Consider the following 27,048-nt stretch of genomic DNA (forward strand, 5'->3'; position numbering starts at 1 on the left):
CTCACGTCAAAATACTTCCGGTATGCTCTCTGCCTTGCCTTTCCACTGGAACGGCCGGTGTGTGTGCTTTTATCAGCAGTGTATACCACGTACACCATAGGCAAATAACAGCTATAAAGGTAATAATACTGCTATTTATGCAGTTAAATAGCTTTTGGGACGTTTTTAATTAGTGGAAAATGTAGACAATATTACTCGTGTCTGCTTAGTTGGAATATGGGAAGCCAGTAGGAGTGGTACTAGTTAGCTACTAGTGGCTAGGTAGCATGCTGTGTAATGCATATGAATGGAGCTGCCTCTAATCAAGCTGGCTATTATATCCAGACCAGCCTGCTTAGACCAGGACTGACGTAAACATACAGTAGCCTATACTATAGGAACAGCTGAGCCAAACTGTCAAAGATGTCAGGTTTTTATCTGGTTGCATGCTTCTGTGTGGTAGCAATATTTGGGGACTTGCTGTGTACCTTTGGTAATCCAAATCTAACCCAGGACTGGATGTGGCTATAGACTGATCCCTAGTTTTCTTTGCTTTCCCCTGTGACCTGGCACCCACTTACTGGTGACGGTCACACTTTTGTATTTTGAAATGAGTGCCATGTATTCACTCAGCCATCTTGCTTTAACTCTTGCAGATGCCTCCAAAGAAGGCAGAAGCCCCAAAACAGGCTCCATTAATTGGACGATTTGGAACTGCTCTGAAAATAGGAATTGTGGGATTACCTAATGTTGGGTACGTACAATAACCTGTCAGTTATTGGAGTGAAGTAACTAATTATATTTTTTAGCACCATTATTGTCATTCAAGACTCATTAGGGCACTGTTGACACTTTCCCGACTTTCTTCGCCACAGAAAATCCACCTTCTTCAATGTGCTCACCAAAAGCCAAGCTGCCGCAGAGAACTTCCCATTCTGCACAATCGACCCAAATGAGAGCAGGGTGCCCATTCCTGATGAGCGCTATGATTTTCTCTGCCAGTTCCACAAACCAGTCAGGTCTGTGTCATGTCAGTGTGTTGCTATTTTGTATTCTGGTTGGTGGACGTACCTGGGCCAATAGCTGTTATCTGTGTGTCTGCTTGTCTTGTCTCCACAGTAAGGTTCCAGCCTTTCTCAATGTAGTGGACATTGCAGGCCTAGTGAAGGGTGCTCACGCAGGACAGGGACTTGGGAATGCCTTCCTCTCCCACATCAGTGCCTGCGACAGTCTCTACCACATGACCCGTAAGTTGCTGAGTCAGTCAGCTGCACCACAGACCCTCAACCTCAATGTGTGGCAGCACAAAACTGAGTAGAATGGACAGGTGTTAGGGTCTGTTAGAGCTGTTACCACATTGCTTAAAGGGGAATGCCACCCATTTAAAAAAAATTGTCTGAGAACTTCCAAAACTCTCCAAAATCAAGAAATCAGAGACTGCATTAAAGTAGAAATTGTATTCTATCATTGGGTGCAAGAACTCGCACAAATAAAGTACTTAAAAGGAACTGTCAATGATTGTCACCTCACCTACACATAATTTGTTTGTTTTTTATAATATGCAACAAACTAAACACAAAAATTGGTGTCAACAAAATCTGCTTTATATTTATTTATTTAATCTAATAAATTCATAGGGTAATTCTCCAGTTTCTAGTTTTAGGAATGAGCGGCGCATGTTGATGATTGACTGAACTGTCCTGGGGCCCAGCATTAACATATGTTCTTAAAATGGGTCACATTCTCCTTTAACACCAGTCAAAGGCCCTCAGACCTCAACAAGTGAGTATTTGTACCAGACTGGATACACTACCTGTGTTTGTTGTAGGTGCATTCGATGATGACGACATTATCCATGTGGAGGGTAATATTGACCCAGTGAGGGACATGGAGATCATCCATGAGGAGCTGAGACTGAAGGATGAGGAGATGATGGCTCCTATCATTGACAAACTGGAGAAGACTGCCGTCCGGGGAAGTGACAAGAAACTCAAACCTGAATATGTAAGTTAAGTGTGTGTGTGTATGTGTGTGTGTGTGTGTGTGTGTGTGTGTGTGTGTGTGTGTGTGTGTGTGTGTATCTCTACTTTGGTGTACATTGTATCCCATTTGTGTCACAAATATCCTTCAAAGCACTGCAGTGGGGCTATATTCAGATATACGTTCGTTGGATAGGTATTCGGTTTCCAAATTTGGTATTCAGATTTTAAATGTATTTCTTTGCCAGGACGTTTCCATATTACATCTTCTTGGTCAAGATGTAATATGGAAATATTAGTCTTGTACTCTGCACCTATTAAGAAGGCATTGAACTGTTGGAGCTGCTCCAGTGAATCCTTCCTTAATTGCTGCTGTCGTGCTCCTGTGACACACCGGACTTGCCTACCCAGCTGAAGCGCGGTGGAACTCCCTCTCTACTAAATATACAACTCATTTGGCCGTTGGCCGTTGCAAAAAAAAATTCAATGTATTTGTTTAGGATATTTCTTTATTATTCCTTCAACATCAGTTTTCCTGAAACAGCAAGCACCCCCACCCCCGCCCACCCCGTCGGCCATCAGAATCTTCGGATATTTGGCTTTGATTACTGCCAAATATCCGGAGCCCAAAAAATGGCATTCGATACAGATCATACTGGAGAGTATCGGCCTATAAACCATTTATAAGCTTCTTCTTGCTTCAGGATATCATGATGAAGGTAAAGAACTGGGTGGTGGAGGAGAAGAAACACATCCGATTTTGCCATGACTGGAACGAGAAAGAGGTATGATTGTCAGTCTGTAAGTGTACATGAGCTGTGTGGATCAGTGTGGACTGCAGCTGTGTTTTCTCTGTGTTGGGTTTATGATTGGTTCATGGCCTGTGCCATTTTCCACTGCTTGCTTTCCTATTGGGTTACTAGCTTGGGTTACTAGCTTGGGTTACTAGCTGTGATCATTTGGCAGGACCTATGAAGTGGTGGAGTTATACCTGAGAAATTCACTGCATATTTTCCATGATTTGTGCCTTTTAAATTGGTTCTGCAGATTGAGGTGTTGAACAAATACCTGTTCTTGACGTCCAAGCCCATGATCTACCTGGTGAATCTCTCAGAGAAAGATTACATCAGAAAAAAGAACAAGTGGTATGTTTGCTTTTACCTACACCTAACCTGTGTGTCTGCTACAAGTGTGCGTGGACCATGGTTTTTAATTTATGCAAACGTGCATACATGTATATTACATACATACAAAGCAATACACACATAAATGTACATACACAAAGTAAATGCAAAATATAACACGTATGCAAACAAACCTACATCTGAACATCTACAAGAAAGTAAATGAATAACAGCACTAACGACAATAAATCTGAGGTAATAATTCAAACAAATATTGTGGGGGATTAAATGCAAAATAAATGTTGATGTATGTCTGTTCTCTGTAGGTTGGCAAAGATCAAGGAGTGGGTAGACGCCCATGACCCAGGTGCTCTGGTCATCCCCCTGAGTGGAGCACTGGAGTCTAAACTGCAGGACATGTCTGAGGAGGAGAGCAATAAGTACTGTGAGGAACAGAAGACACAGAGGTGAGAAACACACACACACACACACACACACACACACACACACACACACACACACACACACACATATGTAGTAAAATCTAATAAGAATCACTTGACTCACATTTAGAATCAATTTAAATGCTGAGGACAATGCATGTACAACAGTTCCTCTTGGGCATATTGTTGCAAAGACCTATCAACATCTTACAGTGTCACAGTACAGACTGATTAATATTATATTACCGTAAAACTTCCAATAGGAGCCGAGTCCCCAATAGCCGCCCGGTCTCCAATAACCGCAGGGGGTCTGAATCAATTTAGCATAATAAGCGCCGGCCTCCCTTAACCGCCGGGGCGGTTATTAGAATAAATATGTTTTTTTCCCATTACGGTATGTTTTTGTGTTGACTGAATTCAGTCACTTACGGTAATGACGACGTTTTGGAGGAAGTGGCGGAAGTCTCTCCCAGTGTCAGACAGTTTTATATTTTATTTATACATGCCGTAACCGACATGTTTTTAATGCTACGGATTCCTGTAGGCAACGTGCTGGAGACGCTGTCTAACCAGGAGCGGTGGGCAACTTACGCTAACGTAATGTTAAGTTGTGCCTTGTAAAAGTGCATTCCTCTCAGCGGAACAGCGATCATAAATGCAGTATGGATTAAACCCATTATACTGGACATGTATTGGAAACTTGGCGTCTACCTATTTGGTAAGTCTGCTTGTTTTGTCTAGTGCTGCAGTGCTGTTTGGTTACCGTTAGCTTGGTAGCTACGTTACTAACGTTGCTATTAGGGATGTTCATCAATTATCGAAAATCGATAATTGATCGTTAAGGATTGGAATCGATCCTGTGGCATTTGGATCGATTTTGTTATTAAAAAAAAAAAAAAAAAAAATGGACTAAGTTTGGGTGGAATTCGTTCCTCCTCGCCCCACTCCATTGCACAGCCGACTAACGTGAGGTGGAGCTTCATATAGTCTCTAGTTTTCTGGCTGGGCACGGGCCTTTGTGCCAACAAAACTGTTTTAAACATGGGGAATTCACACCGGCATGCGCCGGGGACAGCAGTGTTGGAGAGGAGACACATTGAAATAAAGAGTTCATTGAGGAGAACACGTTGTCTTTCGTATTTTCTGCCATAGGCATTCATTTTGTTAAAAAAAATGAACATCCCTAGTTGCTATCTATGACTTCTTTCCACACAAACACAAACAACTGAATGTGTGAGTGGTAGGCTAATGTTACTTGTTTAAAATATGGTATGGCTGTTTGGCAGAGGGAGAAGAGGAGAGCAATGAACTGATACCATAACGTAGTTGGATGATGATGATGATGATGAAGGCTATGGCTATCAGTTGTTTCCGTTCATTCCAGTCCGTTGTACAATACTAGGCATGTTCAAAACTACCTCTTGTGTGTACTAAGTACTACTATCTCACTGGTTTAAACTGCCTGTATCTAGCCTCTTGTGGTGTACTAAGTACTATCTCACTGGTTTAAACTGCCTACCCTCTTGTGTGTACTAAGTACTATCTCACTGGTTTAAATAAGCAATTTGATACTTTCCGTTTTTGCTGAGCACGAATTCTGTGCAAAAAGAAAAAATCGCCTGGGTCAATTTCGTGCAATAAAGAAATAACCGCCTGGCTCCAATAGCCGCCTGGTCTCCTTTAACCGCCTGGGGTCTGAGTCAATTTAGCATAATAAACGCCTGAGCTCTTATTTGAAGTTTTACGGTATATTAAATTCATAATAAATCTTCACCTCTAGTATAATGGGACAGTACAAGACATACTAAAGACAGAATGGTACATATTGCTCAACTTATAAGCATTCACTGTTCTCTTAAAGCAGCTACGAGCAACTTTTTCGATTGTTATTAAACAGTATAAATTTAATATCAATGCATCACATCTTACCTCTAATAGTCGACGAGACCAACGCAGAGTAGTCTCGCTTGAGCCCCGAGTGAATCGGCCAGTGTAGGCTGTCTGTGGCCAGGGAAGATCAGGAAGTGAAATGAAACGGTTTGCAGCAGCCACTTCGGCCATAACCACAAAATAACTTCCAAAAAACTTGTTAGAATATAACGAAAGATGTTCGCGAGAGTATGCGTGGCGTTCACATTGTTTATGTTATGTTGCTAGGCAGCGCAAACGGCGAGGCAGGCAGCTGCGTTTCACTTCCGGGTTTCACTTCCGCGTTTCACTTCCGGGTAGCCGGGCCGGCGGTAAGGAGAGAGAGAGAGAGAGCCCCCTGTTGACGCGAGTTTAGACAGACACAGACTAATAATCACCTAAGGGAGCAATCTCAGATACACACGGCTTTGGTCTCAGCTTCTATTATAGGTAAGATGTGATGCATCAATATTGTAATTATACTGTTTAATAACAATCGAAAAAGTTGCTCGTAGCTGCTTTAAGGCTCAATACCTAATCCTTACAAACAGAAATTGACAGAAATCAAAGCATGGGATGGGATTAAAGACATTTTTTTATTGATTAATAGAACTTTATACAAGCAGTAATATTATGTGACAAATAAAAAAAAAATCATTTCAATCCACTTTTAAACTGTAAATCTTGCACTGCCCAGTTATAATGAGTTCTTAAAGGTTTCACAAATCTTATTTTCCATCAACAAATTAAATTCCCAAATAATTTCGCTAAAATAACCAAACAATTCCAGATTTGGCCATAACCCAGTCAATCCACCCTCTACAGACATTAGTTTTTATGCATGCAGGACTTGCTTGAACTGCCCCAACACACATCTCACTCACTACAGTATGTGTGCATCTGTGTCTGCCTGTTGTTAGTTCAATGACCAAAATCATCAAGTCAGGCTATGCAGCGCTACAGCTGGAATACTTCTTCACAGCGGGACCAGATGAGGTGCGAGCATGGACCATCAGGGTAAGTGATGTGATCATAAATAACTCTGTATCCTTCATGATTACCACCCTATCATCACACCCTGTCCATTATAAAGTCCCAATATATATTTGTGTGAATTATTTGAGGAGGTGTTTCAAAAGAACATATAGAAGATTCAGTGTGTAAATATTGTATACACACACACACACACACACACACACACACACACACACACACACACACACACAATGTTATAATAAAATTAGTCAGTGTTAATATATTGGCTATGTGTTTTGAATTGTCACTTTGTGTTCTGCTGTGCTGCAACAGAAAGGCACCAAGGCTCCCCAAGCTGCAGGGAAGATCCACACCGACTTTGAAAAAGGCTTCATCATGGCTGAGGTGATGAAGTTCAGCGACTTCAAAGAGGAGGGCAGTGAAAATGCTGTCAAGGTTTGTTTGAATTTTAATCATACTGACTAATATATCTGAGTCTCTGTCGATTACTACAAGGTCATATTCTGGGAAACATGGTTTAATACTGTTTTTTGCCTTTTGATTTCACTCCCTCTTTCACAGTCTGCCGGGAAATACAGGCAACAGGGCAGGAACCACACCGTGGAGGATGGGGACATTATCTTTTTCAAATTCAACACACCCAATGCACCCGCACCCAAGAAGAAATAAGAAGACCAGACAGTCAACAGAGGGAGAGCTCAGAATACAGTCTATTCCGGCACTTGAGAGCTTACAGTGTCCATTTGGTTTTCGCACTTCTCTCTGAATTCATGGGAACAAAATCTCCCTGGTTTCAGAGGTTGATCGGTCTCCCCGGTCTGGACCAGGAGTGAGTTTTCTGTTTAGTTGAAATGTCCAATGAACCACAGATGAGAGATGTAACAGGAGGAATATAGAAGAACATTCTATAGAGGCACACCATACATTCCGATCTGTAATATTTTGAGCAAATTTTGCCCCAATTATGTAAAATAAAGACAGAGAGAATGCGAGCCATCACAGTGTTTACACTCAAGACTCGGACTGTGCTGAGTTCTGAGCATTTTAGATCAAGTGAAGCAGGCGTCTGTGGCCTTGCCTGATCAGAAACCCTTGAATGAAGAATCTTGATTTGATTTATGCAAAGCTTCTATTGACTTATTTTGTGGCTTGGTAGAGAAACTGACTTCCCTTCACTGTATATCATGATCTTGCAACTACACCCTGCATACCAGACGATGCTTCATTGTGAACCAACAGAGCTGCAGTATCGCCCTGTGGCTCATCTTGCTGGGACTGTAGAGCTTGAAATACATCTTCTTTCACCTTCCCTCTTGCCTCCAGGGTTTGCTCCAGGTTTTCTTGCTATATATATTTGCTGACCCCCTTCCACACCAAACATTTTGCCAAATTGAGGACTTAGAAAGCAATCCTGCCCACTTAGTGAACTACGCTGAGTTTATGGGAATAAGGTACACAGGATAAACTTTAACAATTTTACTGTAAGTGAGCCAGGATCTAATAAAATCATTCTTTTGGAAATGCATGTACAGCGCTTTCACTGATATGTCCACATTGAATAAAAGGAGACAAACCTATATGATGGAGGCTTTGTGTGTGTCTTAATTATGTTTTTCTTGTGTCATAGGAACTGGCGTAAAGCAAAAAGTTAGACTTTAGGGGATGGAGTAATGTGCAGATGTGAAAATTGTATTTTGTGTATAGATATGAAAACATTCAGATGGTGGCAAATTGTGAAGCTTTTGACTGAGCATAAAAACACTGTCACTCGTCACAGTTCTAACTAACCGCAAAGAAACGCAACTGGATGAAAAAAACGCTGCTACTGTGCAGATTCAACATGTACGTATTCATTTAACAGTAAAGGTAATAAAGTGCAATATCTCGACACCAACACAGCTGTTTTCCAAGTAATACGACTACTAATGTTTCCTAGTATTACTCAATGGATTCAACTGCATTCCATTTCTGCTCTCGTCCAACAACAAACAGGAAACGCACGTTCTATTAAAAATGATCGACATCTTGGTTGGCCAATGACGTCTCACCTAACCCCTCGATTAGCCAATCGGTTTAGAGAAGAACGGCGGGACTTCCTGTAATGTGATGCAAATTCGACGGTCAAGCTTGTTAGTCCCACCTTTTTGTGTTTCCCGCACCGTCAATCAAAATAGAAAAAAAATCGACCCGAATTCACCGATCAACACTAGCCCGCCTTTGATAAAATAATCATGTTCGGAGTTTAGTTGATCAGATTATCTTCCGATTACTACCATTCACGCTATGACTGGTACGTAAACATTTAGCGCATCGAAGCGTACAACTAATCGGTGAGTTTGTGCAACGTACAGCAAACCAAGCTGCGTCTTTTAATCTTTTACCAGAGCTCTGGTGCTAGCTAGATATGGTTAGCTAACTAGCTAGCTGGCTAGCCACGGAGTTGACAAAGTAAACATTCAATCTGAGCCGAAATCGCCTCAGAATCCTCGTTGCAAAGTTGCATTTCGCAGTCAACTCCTTTTGGACTGAAGAGTGGGGATGCTTTGCGAGCTTTTCTGTGAGGCCAGAGTTGAAGATTACAGAGTTTTGTTCAGTTTCCCCCTCTCTCACTGCTAGCGCTAGAGCAGCCTTTGAAACAAGGAGAAATGGCGTCCGCGGACGTGGACAGCAGTCAAAGCGAGTTTCTGCAACACGGCGGCGGGGCGGAAACACAGGTATCCGACATTTTAGCTCGTCTTTTCGCTTTCTCCCACCTATACTTGCTGGATGTTATTGAGAGCATGAAGTTCACACGTTTTAAAATTTTGATGCATGGGGTGAAAGCCGTACACTTCCTGTGTTCCCCTCAATAACGGCCACCCACTTTACCCCTCTAAAACCCGCCCATAGTGGGTAGGACACTGGAGTCAGTCACTTGGGTCGGCTCGCTGAAAGATAGCCCGTGTACCTTGGCTGGGATGGGAGGATGCAGTGGTCGCACAGTGTAGTATGGGAAAGCGTCGATGATAAAAACAGTAACATTAGCGTTCACTTCTACAGTGATCAGTCACCCATCCCCCACTCCCTGCACTCGGCCGTTTCCATGCGAGCTAGGGAGCATGTTAACTTGAATGTGTCTCGGTGCTGTAACCAGCTAATGCCTGTTCTGTCGTCCATTCTTTGCATCATCAATCCTGCTTGACTCTCAGTTTACATTATTCACTCTGTCTTTGATGTATCAGCAATGACTCTGAATCGTTCCACTGTCTCTCAGGCAATAGCCAGGCTAGTTGGCTTTCCCCTTTGATCACATCCTGAGTTGAGATGAATTACTGTCTCCTTGGGGATTGAGGTAATATGATCTATCCGATCTCATTAATTCGAATTTGTCTATTTCACTTGCAGACGACAGATATGTCGGCCATTCAGCTAACAGGTTCAGACCGATGGGAGGTGTTAACTCCGGTCTCAACTGGGAAGGAAGACCATGGAGTCCTTCACATTCCAAACTCTGGAATTGTCACGTCCAATGGGCAGTATGTGCTTCCTATTGGGAGTATGAACCAGCCCATTTATGTTACAGCATCTGGGAATGAGGCATCGAATGGAGTGTCTGGCATTCAGTATCAGGTAAAAGAAGACACACTCTTAACCCACAGTTGGTGTTGTTTACAGGCAGTGTTGCTGACTAGAAGTGTCACCCCTCCTCCAGGTCATCCCGCAGATCCAAAATGCAGATGGAACACTAGCAGGATTCCAGGCGCAGGGATTGGATGACGGCACGGGACAGATCCAGCTCATCCAAGACGGCAGCCATGGCAGCCTTGGAATCAGCTGCGCCACAACGGCAACCACAGACCTCCTGACGCAGGCGGGGCACGTGCAGTCCATCCAAGGGGTATCATTGGGGGGGTCGGCGTACACCGGCACGATACCTATGGGGTTGCCCGGCAACATAACCTTCGTCCCCATAAACAGCTTGGATCTGGAGTCGCTAGGGCTGGCGGGCGCTCAGACGGTCCCTATAGCGACGGGTGTCACAGGGGTAACAGCCGAAGGCCAGCTGATCATGGGCGGCCAGACGCTGAACAGTCAGGACCACGCCGCCGCAGCCAAACAGCAGCTAGTGACTGTGGCTGACGGCAGCGCTAACCAAGAGCTCTACGTGCCAACCTCCACTTCCTCCGCCTCTTCCCAGCTCCCCGAGACCATCGACGGCACTGGCGTTTTGACCCAAGCGACTGCCGTGTCTGCGGGCGTGTCCGACCCCTCCTCTTCGGGGAACTTCAACTCCCACAACCATCTGCAGCAAATCCAGGTCGGAGCGCTTTGCTGCTTCACAATCCACATTAAAGAGGCACAATCATGTTGCCTTGGATTCTATTATTGTGCATCTAACTTTTGTAAATACACAGGATCCAGTGTAACTATCCATTGTGCTGTTAAACTTACTAGGACAAGCCTTGACGTGGAAACCTGGCTTGAATGTTAGGTCTCGCCCATCGCCTTTTATTTATTATTTTCATGTTTCCTACATTGCAGGTATCAACTTCCAACGCCACCACTCTCTCCCAGCCCATCCTCCATCTGTCCGGGGACAGCCAGGACCTGGCATCAGGCCAGTCTCTACAGAGCGTACAGCTGGTCAACCCAGGAACCTTCCTGATCCAGGCCCAAACAGTCTCTGCCACTGGACAGATCCAATGGCAGACCTTCCAGGTATGGTATGAGGAGTGTGTAGGGATCTCAGGGCTCACAGCTCTTATTTATTTCTTTTAAATGTGCTTGTATAGAGTGCTACATCACATTAAATATGCTTGTAATAGAGTGCTACATCACATGATTATGAGCCAATTTCAGTGCTATGCTCAGAACTGTTCTATCGATCCTTGTGTTCTCTCCAGGTTCAGGGAGTTCAGTCTCTCCAGGGTCTCCAGCTGCCCCAGGGCCAGGCCCAGCAACTGACCCTATCCCCGGTGCAGACCCTCCCTCTGGGGCACGGAGGCCATGTCAGCCTGCCTAACCTTCAGACCGTCACAGTCAACTCTGTGGGACAGACTGGATTGCACTACACGCAAACAGGGGAGGACGCAAACAGTCCAGCTGGTACGGCACACATACACATTAGGGGTGTCATGGTACACAAAATCACGATTCGGTACGTACCTTGGTTTCGGGGTCACGGTTCGGTACGGATTCGGTACAATGGGAAAAGAGCAACAAATCCCAAATTCTGTTTTTTTTTTCATTCAAATTTTTCTGAATTCTGTATTTTGCTTTTTACGCTCATTTTATCATCAGAAATAGTGTCTAATAAGTGAGAATGAAAATGTCTACAATTTAATAAGATCTAGGCAATCCACACCAAAAGGTTTTACTCTACAGCAGCGATTTTCAAAGTGTGGGGTGCGCCTCCCTCTCAGATGTCTGTATTCCAGCTGTTTGACAGGGCAAAGGCATTTCCCCCCACTTTAAATCTTTATTGTACACAAGTAAGTTTGTAAACAGAGTGCATGTGGAGTAATACTCCCACCCACCCCTCCCGGTTTCACTTTTCCAAGTAAGTAACGTTATTGGAGGCGAGTTTTGTTTAGCATAATGATTACATCTGGTCATCATAATGGATTATTGGAACATGACAAGGAGTCATCTCTTCCTCACTTGCTTGTCATCTTGCTTGTCATCTCACGCGATGTAAGTTGCTTGTTTACAAGTTAACAGCTTTGTCAGTGTTGGGTAACGTTTAGCCACGATGCGCAACCATAAAGGACTAAAAGGAAAGTCCTTTATAGTTGCGGCTACGTAACGTTACATTAGCAAGCTTACCTTGTTGGCTTGATGTTGACAGAATTTGCAAAACAGCTTATCGCCTAAGTCATAAGTCATTAGGATACTGCTCTGCACTCGCTTTTTGACAATGGTAAAGGGGGGGGCAGCTGGACGCTTTGACATTGTTGTGGTTTTGTGAAGTAGCATGGGAGCGACGTACAGCTTGTAAACATGCTGGAGCGACCCCCAGTAATGTTTCCTCTCCACAAAACATTCCATTCCAGGGCTCCAGAGTGCGTGTATTTACACGCATTTTCCCACCTTAAAATCTCCCAGTGCGTATAAATCTTTTCATAACACGCACTAGTGCAGCTTGGAATTTGTAGCGTCTTTCTCTCTCTCTCTCTCTCTCTCACCCTGCTCGTGTGCCATAGCATGTGGCGTTTTGGTGTGTTCTTCTGTGGTGTTCATGGCATTCAAACAGCGTTTAGGTGCTTTACCACCACCTTCTGGATTTGACGTATTCGTCGTATCGCTTCATGCACTGAACCGTGGTGACCATGTAGGGCTGCTCGATAAATCGATTTAGAATCGTAATCAAATTAATTAGTTAGGACGATGTTAAAAAAATTAAAATCGTCAAATCGATTTACACTTTAACTAGGGTAATTACGTTATGGCGGGGCGGCTCTCTCATGTACGCGTGCTGCTTACTCGTCCCTTCTCCCCGCTGTAAAGTCTCTCTGGCGGCTGTGACTACTGGCTACTAAAGACAGCAGTGCAATGAACCTTCAACACCTCCAGGACCTAAAATGGGAGCTGAACATCAGAGCTCTCGCCAAGAAGGCACAGCAGAGGATGTACTTCGTGCAGCAGCTGAAGAAATTCAAAGTGCCAAAGGCCATGATGGTGCACTTCCATCGTTGAGTCCACCCTCACCTCCTCCATCATCGTCTGGTATGCTGCTGCCACTCTCAAAGACCCGAACCGACTTCAGCGCATCATCCCCTGCGCTGAGAAGATAATCGGATGCAACCTGCCATCCTTCCAGGACCTGCATGCAGCCAGGACACTGAAGCGGTCTCGCAAGATCATGGCCGACCCTGGCCACAAACTCTTTAAGACACTCCCCCACGGCAAGAGACTGAGGTCTGCCAAGACCAGAACCATCCGCCCACAAGACCAGCTTCTTCCCAACCGCCATCAGCCTCACCAACAAGGCCCGGAAACCCCTTCCGCCAAGGACCTCACCAACAACTAGTATAGTATAGTATAGTATAGTACTATAGTATAGTAAGTGTTACTTAAAGGTGTGTCGCTGATGTAATCGGTCACAGCTCGAAGTGGCGATGGGGTCTTGAAATTTATTGGAAGGGTCTTGAAAAAGTCTTGAATTTAACCTCAGGATTGCTGCATATACCCTGTCATAGGATTTGTTGACTGTAAGCCAGGGTGCCTACGCAAGTATGGAAAAGTATGCAATTAGATTTTTATATTTTCCAGGTCTGGAAAAAAAAAGGAAATGAGAGTATGGAAAAATATTTGTGTTTCCAGACTGTCTATTGTGACTATCTGACTATTAATTTTTCTAAATAATAAAATTCAGAATTTAGAAAAAATAAATTTACAATACAAGCGAAGCAAGTGTTTTATCATGCCATCAGAATTAGGGATGTTCATTTTGAAAATTTTCCAAAATCGATAATCGGTGAGAATTAACGATCAATTATCGATTATCGATTTTATTAATACTTAGAAAATTTTCAATATTTTCATTTTTTTTTTTTTTTTTTTTTTTTTTTTTTTTAACAAAATGAATGCCTATGGCAGAAAATACGAAAGACAACGTGTTCTCCTCAATGAACTCTTTATTTCAATGTGTCTCCTCTCCAACACTGCTGTCCCCGGCGCATGCCGGTGTGAATTTCTCATGTTTAAAACAGTTTTGTTGGCACAAAGGCCCGTGCCCAGCCAGAAAACTAGAGACTATATGAAGCTCCACCTCACGTTAGTCGGCTGTGCAATGGAGTGGGGCGAGGAGGAACGAATTCCACCCAAACCTAGTCCAAAAAAAAAAAATTTTTTTTTTTTTTTTTTTTTTTTAATAATTAAAAAATCGATCCAAATGCCACAGGATCGATTCCAATCCTTAACGATCGATTATCGATTTTCGATAATTGATGAACATCCCTAATCAGAATGTAACATACAAGATCGTTGCAGAGCCGGATTGCTCAGGGGAGGAGGGAGTGAAAAAGTCCCAATTTGTGGGGGCTTTGAGGTCTCATTGTAGAGGCAGATCGCAGTTGGGTAGAAGCTATTCCTGTGATGAGAGGTTCTGATGCTGCAAGACATCAGTCTTCTGGCATGGGGGAGGACCCTGAAGACTTGATGGGTGGGGTCCGCCATAATTTTGGAAGACCGCTTTAGCATCCTGGTAATTTGTAGGTCCTGGGCTACACCCGACCACGAGTAGCTCGGCAGATGAAGCACTGTTAATATGTTACATGTTAACAGTTGGATAAAAAGAAAGTTGGATTTTAAAACCACTTAGTTACATAATAAACATCTAGCTGTTTTCCCAACCAACCCGGTCTCACTCCCGGGGTGTCAAAATACGTCGATTTGTCATGCCCCCACGGTGTCATTGCAGACGCGAAAGGTATGCTGAAGAAGGACCGTCTGGAGGTTGCCTTGCAGCTTGCGGTGACCCTCAGCAGTCAATATATTAACAGTCTGAGGTTAAAGTCGAGCTGAACCCAAGAATTACTTTTCTTTTCTTTTAGTTCAAATACCTGGGTATGCAGTGCACCTATTTAATAATGTATGCAAAACAAATCACAACAATCTAATTTCTTTAGTTTTTTCAAGATTTCATTGATAACAGTAATTTACAGTTTGCTGACGTCACCCAGTACTATCAAATTTCTACCCCATTTCAACCAATCATATCACGACATGCAGCTGTCAATCAAATCTTCATTTCTGGATAATTTTCTCTTCCAAATGAAGTCGAAAATGGCGCCTAGTGTCTCTCATCTGGCAGAATTCCTATCCCATAAACCATACATGGGCAACATACGGCCCGCGGGCCGTATGCGGCCCGCGGGCGCCCCCTGTGTGGCCCGCGATGGAATTGCACACAAAACAAAAAAAAAAAAAAAATTTTTTTTTTTACAGTGCACTTGAACGCAACATGCAATATACCCGCTGAATAAGTGTCCAAATGTTCATGTCATTCTGGGCAATACTCTTCTGTTATAGCATTTCAGTCTGGAATATGGAATATCTTTCAATAATATTTATGACTAAAAGGCTAAAAGTAATCTCATGTGTAAGAAATGACTGTTCTACATTGAAGTAGAAATTTAAATAATTAGCTTGTTGGTTTTGGATTTATTTAGCTTCAAGAGTGCATTTTTGGTCTTGTGTGACCCTCAACACAGGCTTTGAGAATCACGGGCCACTTACTGATACTTATGCTTAAATTAACCCACTCATATTCTGGTTTATTTCAAGAAAAACATTTAGGCTAGTGGAAATAGGGAGAGCAGGTGGTGACATAGGAGTGAGTGAGGAAAAGGATCAAATATTGGTGGTTAAGACTGAATAATGACATCACAACTGTTAATTTAAAATGAGTTATTCCTCTAAACCTGGCTTCAAATGCCCCAAATTTTTCGCGCTGGCGCCATTCAGCCCTCAGCAAAATCTGGTAGCGAGGATTTTTTTTTGTGGCCCTCTCTATCATCAAAGTTGCCCATCCATGGGTTACGGCATGACAATATTTGTTCGGCCCCTGGCAACAGTCTGGGTTTCTCATGTGGCCCCCCATGAAAAATAGTTGCCCACCCCTGCCATAAACTAACTACTAACATGGCCAATTGTTAGAAACATGAACAAAAAACAAAAACTATAATCTCTAAGAATGCAAAGAAATGTAACTGGCTCGTTAAAACTCGCATTCCAGGGATATCGTATCGTTACAGCAGCGATAATGGCGCGCGCATCCGAGAGCTTGGTTGTCAGGGGTTGCACCTCGGAGATTCCAGGCCGACGTGCTGCACTCTCCGCTCGGCAACACGAAGGCAGCTGGCTGCCTGCGGGTCGCTGACATCCACTCCTCCCGTCAAAAGGCTCTTCCCGAGGGGAGCGCCACAACACACTGAATCGCACTCGATTTGGAGGCGGAACACGCCAGGATTGGCCAAAGCCCAATCCAGTCCCCAGAATTGTCAAATAAAATCATCGACATGATACTATGACCCGCCTCTCAACCTGTCATCTTAGACAAACTTATGTTTTCAGTCTGAAAAGGACTCATTATGCACGTGACGAACAGGTTCAGTTCGACTTTAATGTGATTTGATTATTTTAACGTGATTTAACGTTATTTCTGCATGCATTAACCATCATGATACATATTGATATTGAGAAAAATCATGATTATCTTGATTTCAACAATATCGCCCAGCCCAGCTCAGAAAAAAAAAAAAAAATCCTCCATGTCCTAATCATACATTTTGTGACAGACTGCTGTAACTGATACATGATAGAGTGACAGAAGTCATGAATGGTGATAAACTGCTTCAGATTGGTTGCATTACAGAATAAAAACCCGGTAAAGCCCCATAAAAAAGACCTGTTTTCTTTGCAGCGCAAGTTGGGACTTGAGGAAATTGATGCATCTGGCTGTGAGTTGAGGGTCTTCAATTATTTAATGCGGGAGTGATTAATATGCACGACGTTAATAGCAGGCATTTAACGCAGATTGTGTTAAAGTGACGCCCTTGTGTACTCGGATGTCAAATGGTCTGACAGAGAAGTATGGACATTTTAATGGAAATTTTAGTCTGGAAAAGTATGGAAAATTTGAAAATGTGCAGGAATGCTGGTAAGCAATGCATTACAAAACACCAACCATATCCTTTAACAGTTTAGAGAAGAGGTTTTCACGCAAGAGCAGCTTTCCTTTCATTCGTTTACCGCTCACTGAAAGCAATCATAGCCAAGTCTCTCATTTTCTCCCTGATTCAGACATCCACATAAAGGAGGAGCCGGACTCTGAGGAGTGGCATCTGAGCGGAGACTCCACGCTGAACCCCAGTGACCTGAACAACCTGCGGGTACAGATCGGCGACGAGGACCTGGATATGCCCAGCGAGGGCAAGAGGCTCCGCAGAGTGGCCTGCACCTGCCCCAACTGCAAAGAGTCTGGAGGAAGGTGGGTCTCACAAAATACACACACAGACACCATCAAGTATTTGTGTTCAATAGATTTCTTCAAAAGTTTGTTTACAAAGTGTGTTCAATAGAAGAGATTGCGGTGGGGGTGGTGGTAAACAGTTTAAAAAGTCTGAATCTAAAGTTTAAAAATGTTTTGAAATCAAATGTTCTTAATTGCAATAATTGGCAATATTGTGTTTTCCACCATGTTATGCAGGTTTATTTTCAATTGTTTTATTATGATGCAGCTGTAAATTATTATTATTATTATTTACATCGTTACACATTACACATGATATTTAGGGGTATTCCAAAAACAATTCATCACAAAGGGCTTTACTAAACAACTTTTCGACAGTCATGTCTCTAAACCTGTAATTTGCTTCCGTTTCAAACTTTGATTAGCAATGGGAAATAGTCTATTTTACCAGCTTTATGTTTGCGTTTAATTTGTTAAATTGGCCTTAAATCCAATTGCAGCTTGTTACTGGGAGGTAGCATTTAAAAAATGCATTTTAAATGCGGCTTTCTCCTGCAGATAGCAGGTTCCATGCAAATACAAATATTTTATGTCTCACGTTTGGCTAATCTTTCATCAGTGCCATGCTGTAATAAATGTAATGTAATAAAAAAAAATCCATGTGGAGTAAAACATTCATTCAGCTATCCATTTAGCTTTGCAGACTGTAAATTGCACATTTTCAGAATTGTTTATTTTTTTAGTTTAGAGTCATTCGTTCTTATGTAACAGCTTGAAGAACAGGTGATCAACCATTGTATTATTGTGTCTTCTCAATCTGCTCCTCACAGAGGTTCAGGCATGGGTAAGAAGAAGCAGCATATCTGCCACATTCCTGGCTGTGGGAAGGTGTACGGGAAGACGTCCCACCTGCGAGCCCACCTGCGCTGGCACAGCGGGGAGAGACCCTTTGTCTGCAACTGGATGTTCTGCGGCAAGAGGTTCACCAGGAGCGACGAGCTGCAGAGACACAGGAGGACACACACAGGTGAGACAGACACAGGAGGACACACACAAGTGAGACAGACACAGGAGGACACACACAGGTGAGACAGACACAGGAGGACACACACAGGTGAGACAGACACAGGAGGACACACACAAGTGAGACAGACACAGGTGAGACACAGGAGGACACACACAGGTGAGACAGACACAGGTGAGACAGACACAGGAGCACACACACAAGTGAGACAGACACAGGAGGACACACACAAGTGAGACAGACACAGGAGGACACACACAGGTGAGACAGACACAGGTGAGACAGACACAGGAGGACACACACAAGTGAGAGAGACACAGGAGGACACACACAGGAGGACACACACAGGTGACACAGACACAGGTGAGACAGACACAGGAGGACACACACAGGTGAGACATACACAGGAGGACACACACAGGTGAGACAGACACAGGAGGACACACACAAGTGAGACAGACACAGGAGGACACACACAGGTGAGACAGACACAGGAGGACACACACAAGTGAGACAGACACAGGAGGACACACACAGGTGAGACAGACACAGGAGGACACACACAGGTGAGACAGACACAGGAGGACACACACAGGTGAGACAGACACAGGAGGACACACACAGGTGAGACCACCTCGCACAAGTCATTAAAGCCCCCCTCCAGCCACTTTTGTCATTTTAAGCTATTTCATGTGTAGCAGTGTTTTTTCCTGCTCTGCTAATTAGCCAAAGTGTTGCCACTGTATTCTGTTGACAAATAACCTTATTTTGGGCTCAAACTCTTAAATTGGCTCACGTGCTAGAAAGGGGTGCTGACGTCAGACTTTATGGTTATCAACACTCACGTCACCTGTCATATTAATACAATATTACAGTGAATACAATCGCTTGGCTTAGCTACGTTTGCTAACGTAGTTCGTTCTGGCTCAAAACTCCGCGACAGTCACTTTTAACCAGTTCGAGTTACACTCTTTCAATTTATTTTGCTTATATGCCCACCAGCTTTGATATCTGTTGGCTGGTTATACTGATATTTATATCAATATGTGGCTTCTGGGTGAACGTTTAGCGGAGTTGAGGCAGCCATACTGTTTCCAGTCTGACCGGCTGGAAGAGAGACGAAGATTGTATTGAAGGTAGGAGGAGTGAGGCTCGGCCAAAACACACAGGGCGCAGAAGCAGCAGAGCGCGCTGAGAGAGTTATCCTTTTTGGACAACAGTCTGACGTTGCAGTGGAACATCTTACCAATAGATGAACTTTAGTGCAAAAGATTAGACTGGTGACGTAGTTGATGACGGCGGCTGTGGCTCAGGAGGTAGAGCGGGTTGTCCACAAATCAGAAGGTTGGTGGTTCGATCCCCGGCTCCTCCAGTCCGCAGTGTCAGTGTCCTTGGGCAAGACACTGAACCCCGAATTGCTCCCGATGGCTGTGCCAGCACCCTGCGTGGCAGCTGGCCGCCCTAGGTGTGTGAATGGGTGAATGTAGGCACATTGTAAAGCGCTTTGGATAAAAGCGCTATATAAATGCAGTCCATTTACCATTTACGGCGCATGCAGTTTTTCATTTCTACTGTACAGCAGGACTGTACGCAGGTGGAAAACTGACTGGAGGGGCACTTTAAGATCACGTCCTAGAGGGCTTCTGGGTAGTGTAGAGGTAAAAGCACCGCCAGACCCGGCTTCAATTAGCGGGCAGCGGTACTTACAGCTTGTCAGACGTTTCTACAGGCACCATTGGCCGTGTCTGCGGGTGCCGGTGGGGTTTATAAAACAGTTGGACAACAGTTCGTTCCGGCCGAGCAATTTGATTGGACAAGAGGCATTCCAGCCGTGCCGATATTTCAGTATAAGATCACGGGCACTTCAGTGTGTGTATATCACTCCGCTTCACAGCTGTAACCTTGATTAAGCTGAGTTCAAACAGCGTTCGTGCACCTATTAGGGACAGCGATATGGATACATTTGACCTTAATTATGAAAGGTAAGCTGAAATCGTCTGTGCTAACCTCAAAGTAGCTAACGCAGGGGTGTCCAAACTTTTTTGAATGGTGGCCAGATTAGATCATGTGAAAATGCCGGGGGGCCAGCTGCTTCTCGCATCATATGGGTTACTGTATAAAACAATCAAATAAAAAATCACATACAATTGTACTCTAAGGATTTTGTTTACCATCTGAAAACATAAGTTCCGCCTGCGTAGTTCCTACTTGGTGCTTGTAGCTAGCTTGCATTCGGGAAACTGCAGGCACCAAGTTTACCTGTTGTTGCTTGGCAACTCCTGGTAGTGCAATCCTGAGGGAACTAATTTGTTGGTGGAGACAAATAACAGTCAGAAAGCATCTGTTGTCTCAAATAACTTTAAAATTAGATTATTACTTGATGAATAGCTTTGTTTATGCTGTACAACTGTTGTATAAAAGCAATATCCCACTCGAGGGCGGGCTGTTGTACTCTAATATCGTCACGGCTGTGATCATCTTCGGCTACAACCGAATCACAGCCGTGATGATATTAAGAGTCCAACAGCCCGCCCTCGAGTGTGATATTGCTTAAATGTGTCCTGGTTGCTGCATTAGTGCCTTCTCTGGTCGGTTGGGGCACCTGTTCAGGGGGGAGGGAAACTGGGGGGAATAGCGTGATCCTCCCACCCGCTACATCTTGCCCGTGAAACTTCTCGCTGTTGTGAAAGAGGTGGCTGGCGACTGCACGTCTGCACATGTATCGGAGGAGGCATGTGCTAGTCTAAGACTCAATGATTTAAAAAACTCCTAGAACAGTTTTACAGACGGGCTTTATGGGTTATTATTATTATTTGGTCTGGAAAGTAAAGCTAATGATGGCATGTTGTAATATGTTTAGAGAGCAGTTAGCAATGGTTACAAGGGGTATACATGCACCTATGTTGGAAGAGTGACCACAAAAACAAAGATTGTAATGTGATCACCTCTTCCTCCCTGATCAAACCGAGTGAAAGGAATACGCCAACGCTTTTAGGAGTTTGTTCCTTGGTCTGCTATCTGTTAAAAGACGACGATGTCGACACCAAAATCATTCATCTGTCCCCAGTCGATCATTCACTCCAGAGCTTCATGCTAACACTTTAGCATACACTGTGTTGCGAAATGGTTGGTAATCTTGACTGATATGCAGTTAATTTTGGCATTTTTTTGTGGGAGATTTGGATATGCATTATGGTGCAAAAAATAACACTGTTTTGAACTAGCAGGGACTACTTTCCCTGTGTCTATAGAAAGTAAAGGAGAGTGTACAGCTAAAAATCACTGCACAGCAGATCAATAGGTGGCTGCTCAATTGAAATAATTGCAAAAATAGCCCTAGTGGTGACATCAGCTATATTGACTTAAAAGGAAATGTCAGTGCTTTTCAACCAGCTTGTATCATTACAATGTCAGTAGTATTTATACCCTGCTCCACCCAGTAGTATATGCTGCTCCACCCAGTAGTATGCTGCTCCACACAGTAGTACTGTATATCCTGCTCCACACAGTAGTATATCCTGCTCCACACAGTAGTATATGCTGCTCCACCCAGTAGTATGCTGCTCCACACAGTAGTATATCCTGCTCCACACAGTAGTATATGCTGCTCCACCCAGTAGTATATCCTGCTCCACACAGTAGTATATGCTGCTCCACACAGTAGTATATCCTGCTCCACACAGTAGTATATCCTGCTCCACCCAGTAGTATATGCTGCAACACCCAGTAGTATATCCTGCTCCACACAGTAGTATATGCTGCTCCACCCAGTAGTATGCTGCTCCACACAGTAGTATATCCTGCTCCACACAGTAGTATATGCTGCTCCACCCAGTAGTATATCCTGCTCCACACAGTAGTATATGCTGCTCCACACAGTAGTATATCCTGCTCCACACAGTAGTATATCCTGCTCCACCCAGTAGTATATGCTGCAACACCCAGTAGTATATCCTGCTCCACACAGTAGTATATCCTGCTCCACCCAGTAGTATATACTGCTCCACACAGTAGTATATCCTGCTCCACCCAGTAGTATATACTGCTCCACCCAGTAGTATATGCTGCTCCACACAGTAGTATATCCTGCTCCACACAGTAGTATATCCTGCTCCACCCAGTAGTATATACTGCTCCACACAGTAGTATATCCTGCTCCACACAGTAGTATATCCTGCTCCACACAGTAGTATATCCTGCTCCACCCAGTAGTATATCCTGCTCCACACAGTAGTATATGCTGCTCCACACAGTAGTATATCCTGCTCCACCCAGTAGTATATCCTGCTCCACCCAGTAGTATATCCTGCTCCACCCAGTAGTATATGCTGCTCCACCCAGTAGTATATCCTGCTCCACACAGAGCTCCCTGTTCATCTTCCGGCAGAAACTCTGCCCCCACCAGCTGATATGAGTTGTTAAAGCTCTCAGTGGCGTCACTGGTATGTCGCGTTCTTCCAATTGCACTAGGTAATAGACCGCTTATGTTTGCAAACAGTGATTACATATTTTGTGGGTGGAGACGAACTGGTTGCAGAAAGGGACAGCTAGCGGTTCAGCGGTCATAGAAATATTGAAGATCCGGACGCCTCCTCCACATATTTTAAAGGTTTGCCAGCAACAGACAGGTTATCTTACACAAATAAGCTAACTCTTTCAATGGGGTGAGGTTTCCTGCCCCATACTCACTGTCAGGATGTGTCTAGGATCCAACTAGTAACTACATCGCTAAAGTTGCAGTGCCGGACATCGTCATATTCCTAGTGGGAAAGTCGAGTGTCTGTACATACGGCACAAGACGTCTTTCTCCCGTATTCCGTGGATCTCTCTAGTTTCGGTTTCCTCTGATTTTCTGCTACCACGATGCGTGCGCAACTGCAGTGACATAACCGTGTGATGTCCACTCCAAATTTGTCTATCCACATTTTATTAGCACTTCTGGCTTATTTGTGTCTCATTAAATCAGTTGTGCACACAGTACTGTCTAACTTCTATCTGTGGACATGTTGCTATGGTGTTTGTATGTGCAAAATACCACAAAATGCATTGTTATCAACTGTTACTGCTAACAATGGCTAGCCTGGCTAGAGCTAACCCAAGCTGGTTTTCCAACTGTTTTACTGGAACGCGGTCAACTCGGGTGTGACGTCACTCAACTGGGATATTCCTACAAGTAGAGCAGATCCTGAAGCTGTACCCCATAGAGAGAGTGAGCATAAAAAATGCTGTTTGTCACACTATCCCGATTTTGGATAGAGAGTTGGTTGAAAAGTGGTAAAGATCTCTTTAAATGGATCTAATTTGGATAACGCTAGTCGCCTACCATCACTTAGCATAGTGTTTGCTAAAGTATTAGCATTGAGAGCTTCGAGTGAGCGATCTGCCGGGGACATACTGTATGAATGATTTTGGATGCTCTCATTTTACAGGCAATGGGACAATCTCACAAAAACCTGGTTTAATATCTGCACCTCGGTAGGGTGTTCAATTCATAATTGTCATTCCTCCAACATTGTGGCGTCTCCCTCAACATTGTCTGCCAGGCCTTTATCATCGCTTCTGCCAGCACGCACATGAATGCTTAAAGGAACACTGCCGATTTTCATCCAGCTTTGTATCATATTCTATTGTATTATATCATTTGAATGACATCACTGGTCCTAAAATCAACTCTCAATAACTCCCAAATTAAATGAATGACTGCAAAACTGCAGTTTTCTGAGATGATTTTGTAATGAATGATAGAAAGCTGGTTGTTCCTAAATGTCACACGTGTCACCTGCGAGGCGTTGATTCGTCCCTAATCTGCGGGCTGTGCTTTTTTCTCTGACAGGAGAGAAGAAGTTTGTGTGCACAGAATGCTCCAAGAGGTTCATGAGGAGCGACCACCTGGCCAAGCACATAAAGACTCACTCCAATAAAAAAGGCGCCGTTTCGTCCACGTCTCCGCACACCTCCACTGAAACCATCATCACCGCAGACGGAGCCACACTCATCCTCCACACAGCCACCAGCCACGACCTCGTAGGCAGTCAGGAGATCCCTTTGCAGCTGGTCACCATGGCGCACGGTGAGGTCATCGAATGAGGCGGGCTATGGGGTGTGGCTTATTTTGAACTGGCCTATCACAGGGACTTCTTGGGCTTTTCTCTTCCCCTCTTTTTTTTTTACATATGAATATATACGTAAATATATATGACAAATATATATATTTTAAGTAAGAGTTATCTTGACTTTATGTTTGTTTTTTGCAGTCTTTTTATAGGCGGGCAAAAAAAATAACATTAAAATGTGGTTGCTATGTACACATGCGCAAACACACACAGAACACGCATAGACACTCAAAACACGACATGAACACTCAACACAATGAAAATGCCTTATTTTGTATCATACTCTTGTATAAAATGCTGGAGGTGCATGTGTTTTTTTTAAGCTTTGCGGCTGATGTAACCGTAATGGAGATAAAATGTGTTTGTCAAATGATGATGAAAATTGTGGGAGTTTTTTGGAAGAGGGGAAAAGGAACTAGTGTACCTCTCCGGGACGATACATTTTAACCATTCATTGTCTGAGAGCAGGGAGAGGGTTGAATACCGTTTGAAGCAGCGCGGCATCGGCATTGTACTGGCGCAACAGTACAGTAAGTTATATTAATGTCATGCCGCGCTGCTTCAAGTAGAATTGATATTAGCTGGCAGTCAGAGTAGGACAACAGTGCCACTGTTAACTGATCTCACGATGGTTTTGTGTGTCCCACCCCGAAGCCCTTCCTGGGAACCGGGGGATAGATGCAAGTGGCTCTGAGAAAAAAGGGGGGGAGGGGCAACTTGTTCCAGCACCTGGTCAGTGTGAACAGAATGTCTCGCTCATCTGTCCTCACGAGCACACCGTCCGTTGTGCTTACCCAACTCTTTATTTTCCTTTTTACACACTTCTGTTGTAAATTCAGCATTTGTATTTCAGTTTTCCATGTCTCTTTTGCCAGTCTGGGTGTCGTCTAAATCTAGCCTCACGGTGGCGATCATACGAGGAAACGTAGAATGTTGACCTCTGAATTCCTGCAGGGCTCTTGTCTCTTGTCATTGTTAACTTGTGATGGGAGGGAAAAAACTAAACGCACACCGATGTTATGTGAATAAGTGGAAAAACGTATGCAACAAATCAATGAGCTTGTGCGGAGGTGTTGTCATTCCAGTTGGATGATGTGGAATCACAGATTTTTGCAATAACTGTTCTGTTGGTAATTCTGGCCAGATGTCACTCAGTCAAAAGGAAATCAATCACGCCATTGTTATTTTTTTATGTAATCTTTTCCTCAGTTTGTTCATGTTTGTAGCATTCATGTACATGTATATTACCTTACTTTCACATTGTTCATAGAAGCCATTACTTAGTTAACAGAATCTGTTGTATCAAACCTTATTTTAAGTGATTTTTTTTATTTTATTTTATTAATTTCTGTAAAATTTGAATGTTACTTTTTGTAAAACCTTTTTTCAAATGGATCACAATAAAAGTCTGAAACCTTCCAGTAACCAGCTGCATGTGTGTGGGGGTGGCAGAGACTGCCAACCGCAGCCCAGAGGCTTTTCTCTTTAAATGGGAACAGGATGGATTTACTGTGCTGCATCTGAAAGGTTCCTGTTCAGCAGCAGCAACACAATATATAGATGTGTACAGACAAACTACTTATCTAAAGCCAAACATGATACTATCATGAGTCTCTCATTGAGGGGAGCTCAACTCGTCCACCACTTATGTGTAGCACCCACCTGGGTGATGATGCATGGCAGCCAGTTTGCACCACAACAGAACATTCACTACACATCAGCTATCTTGGTGGAGAGTTGAGGACTGAATGTGCCATGTGCAATGGGATTAGGGGCCATGATTGAAGGCCAAGGCACTGGGGTTACACCCCTACTTTTGCAAAAAGTGCCGATGGGATATTTAATGACCAGAGTCAGGACCTCGGTTTAACGTCTCAGCCGAAGGACGATGCTCACTCACCGGATAGTCAGTCTCAGTTATTGGGGAAGATTATTTATCAGACCAGAGGGATAGAGCACCTCCTACTGGTCCTCCAACACCACTTCCAGCACCAGTCAGCCCAGTCAGCCAGTCAGCACCAGTCAGCCAGCCCTGCTTAGCTTCCCCAGTAAAGCCACTTAAGCCAGTAATGTAATGCCAGAGCCACTGGTGCTGACAAAATGCCTTTAGTTTAGTTTAGTCAGTTTTTGCATGTAAAAGCAGTGTTGGGGAATAGTGAACTACATGTCGTTGAACTACGTAGTTTAACTACATTTTGCAGTAGCTTGCTGGTAGTTCAACTACATTCATATTTGCTTAGTGAGTCTACAAACTACAATTGTGGGCAATAAAATGAAAGGAACAGGCTCCAGGATTTTTTCTAAGGGGGGCCTTGGGGGAGGCTAGACCATTGGGCTAGACCAATATGTGGGGGTGCTAAGAAAATAGTCGATTTTCATGACTTCAAAGTTACTTTATAATAATGTTCCCCCTGCCCCCAAATAAAACCAGATAACCAGCATTACATTAGCACATTCAAAATAAATGTAGTTTTTAAATGAATTTGGCCAAAGAATATAAAAAATATATAGCTTTAATATTACTACAA

At 43.7% G+C, this 27,048-nt stretch overlaps 2 protein-coding genes across 4 annotated transcripts; both read left to right on the forward strand.

Annotated features, from left to right (window-relative positions):
* Window positions 1-51: 51 nt before the first annotated feature.
* Window positions 52-7,998, forward strand: LOC310773877 (obg-like ATPase 1). Its single transcript, XM_083633870.1, has 11 exons — window positions 52-119; window positions 636-733; window positions 855-998; window positions 1,099-1,226; window positions 1,808-1,983; window positions 2,663-2,743; window positions 3,006-3,103; window positions 3,409-3,549; window positions 6,354-6,450; window positions 6,742-6,864; window positions 6,991-7,998. Exons 2-11 carry the CDS (start codon window positions 636-638, stop codon window positions 7,096-7,098), a joined length of 1,194 nt encoding a protein of 397 aa, XP_083489996.1. The 5' UTR covers window positions 52-119; the 3' UTR covers window positions 7,099-7,998.
* A 612-nt stretch (window positions 7,999-8,610) lies between these two features.
* Window positions 8,611-25,938, forward strand: LOC310772749 (transcription factor Sp3-like). 3 transcript variants are annotated; one of them, XM_083632659.1, is made up of 8 exons: window positions 8,611-8,719; window positions 9,814-10,038; window positions 10,121-10,726; window positions 10,951-11,127; window positions 11,313-11,514; window positions 17,215-17,401; window positions 18,214-18,410; window positions 24,241-25,938. In XM_083632659.1, exons 2-8 carry the CDS (start codon window positions 9,823-9,825, stop codon window positions 24,492-24,494), a joined length of 1,839 nt encoding a protein of 612 aa, XP_083488785.1. In that variant the 5' UTR covers window positions 8,611-8,719; window positions 9,814-9,822; the 3' UTR covers window positions 24,495-25,938. The 3 variants fall into 3 exon arrangements, with proteins under 3 accessions (XP_083488785.1, XP_083488784.1, XP_083488783.1); XM_083632658.1 differs by having other exon boundaries at window positions 8,624-8,759; XM_083632657.1 differs by lacking the exon at window positions 8,611-8,719 and adding an exon at window positions 8,774-9,143.
* The last annotated feature ends 1,110 nt before the right edge of the window (window positions 25,939-27,048 follow it).

This window comes from Poromitra crassiceps (genome assembly GCF_964638095.1).
Source record: "Poromitra crassiceps genome assembly, chromosome: 3".
In the NCBI taxonomy this organism is placed as follows: Eukaryota; Metazoa; Chordata; class Actinopteri; order Beryciformes; family Melamphaidae; genus Poromitra; species Poromitra crassiceps.

Coding starts and splice junctions, on each gene's coding strand:
- LOC310772749 (XM_083632657.1), top strand. CDS start 9,075: ATGGCGTCCGCGGACGTGGACAGCAGTCAAAGCGAGTTTCTGCAACAC. Junction 10,039..10,120: donor TGTCTGGCATTCAGTATCAG/GTAAAAGAAGAC, acceptor CCCCTCCTCCAG/GTCATCCCGCAGATCCAAAA. Junction 18,411..24,240: donor ACACAGGAGGACACACACAG/GTGAGACAGACA, acceptor TTTCTCTGACAG/GAGAGAAGAAGTTTGTGTGC.
- LOC310773877 (XM_083633870.1), top strand. CDS start 636: ATGCCTCCAAAGAAGGCAGAAGCCCCAAAACAGGCTCCATTAATTGGA. Junction 999..1,098: donor CAGTTCCACAAACCAGTCAG/GTCTGTGTCATG, acceptor TTGTCTCCACAG/TAAGGTTCCAGCCTTTCTCA. Junction 3,550..6,353: donor GAGGAACAGAAGACACAGAG/GTGAGAAACACA, acceptor GCCTGTTGTTAG/TTCAATGACCAAAATCATCA.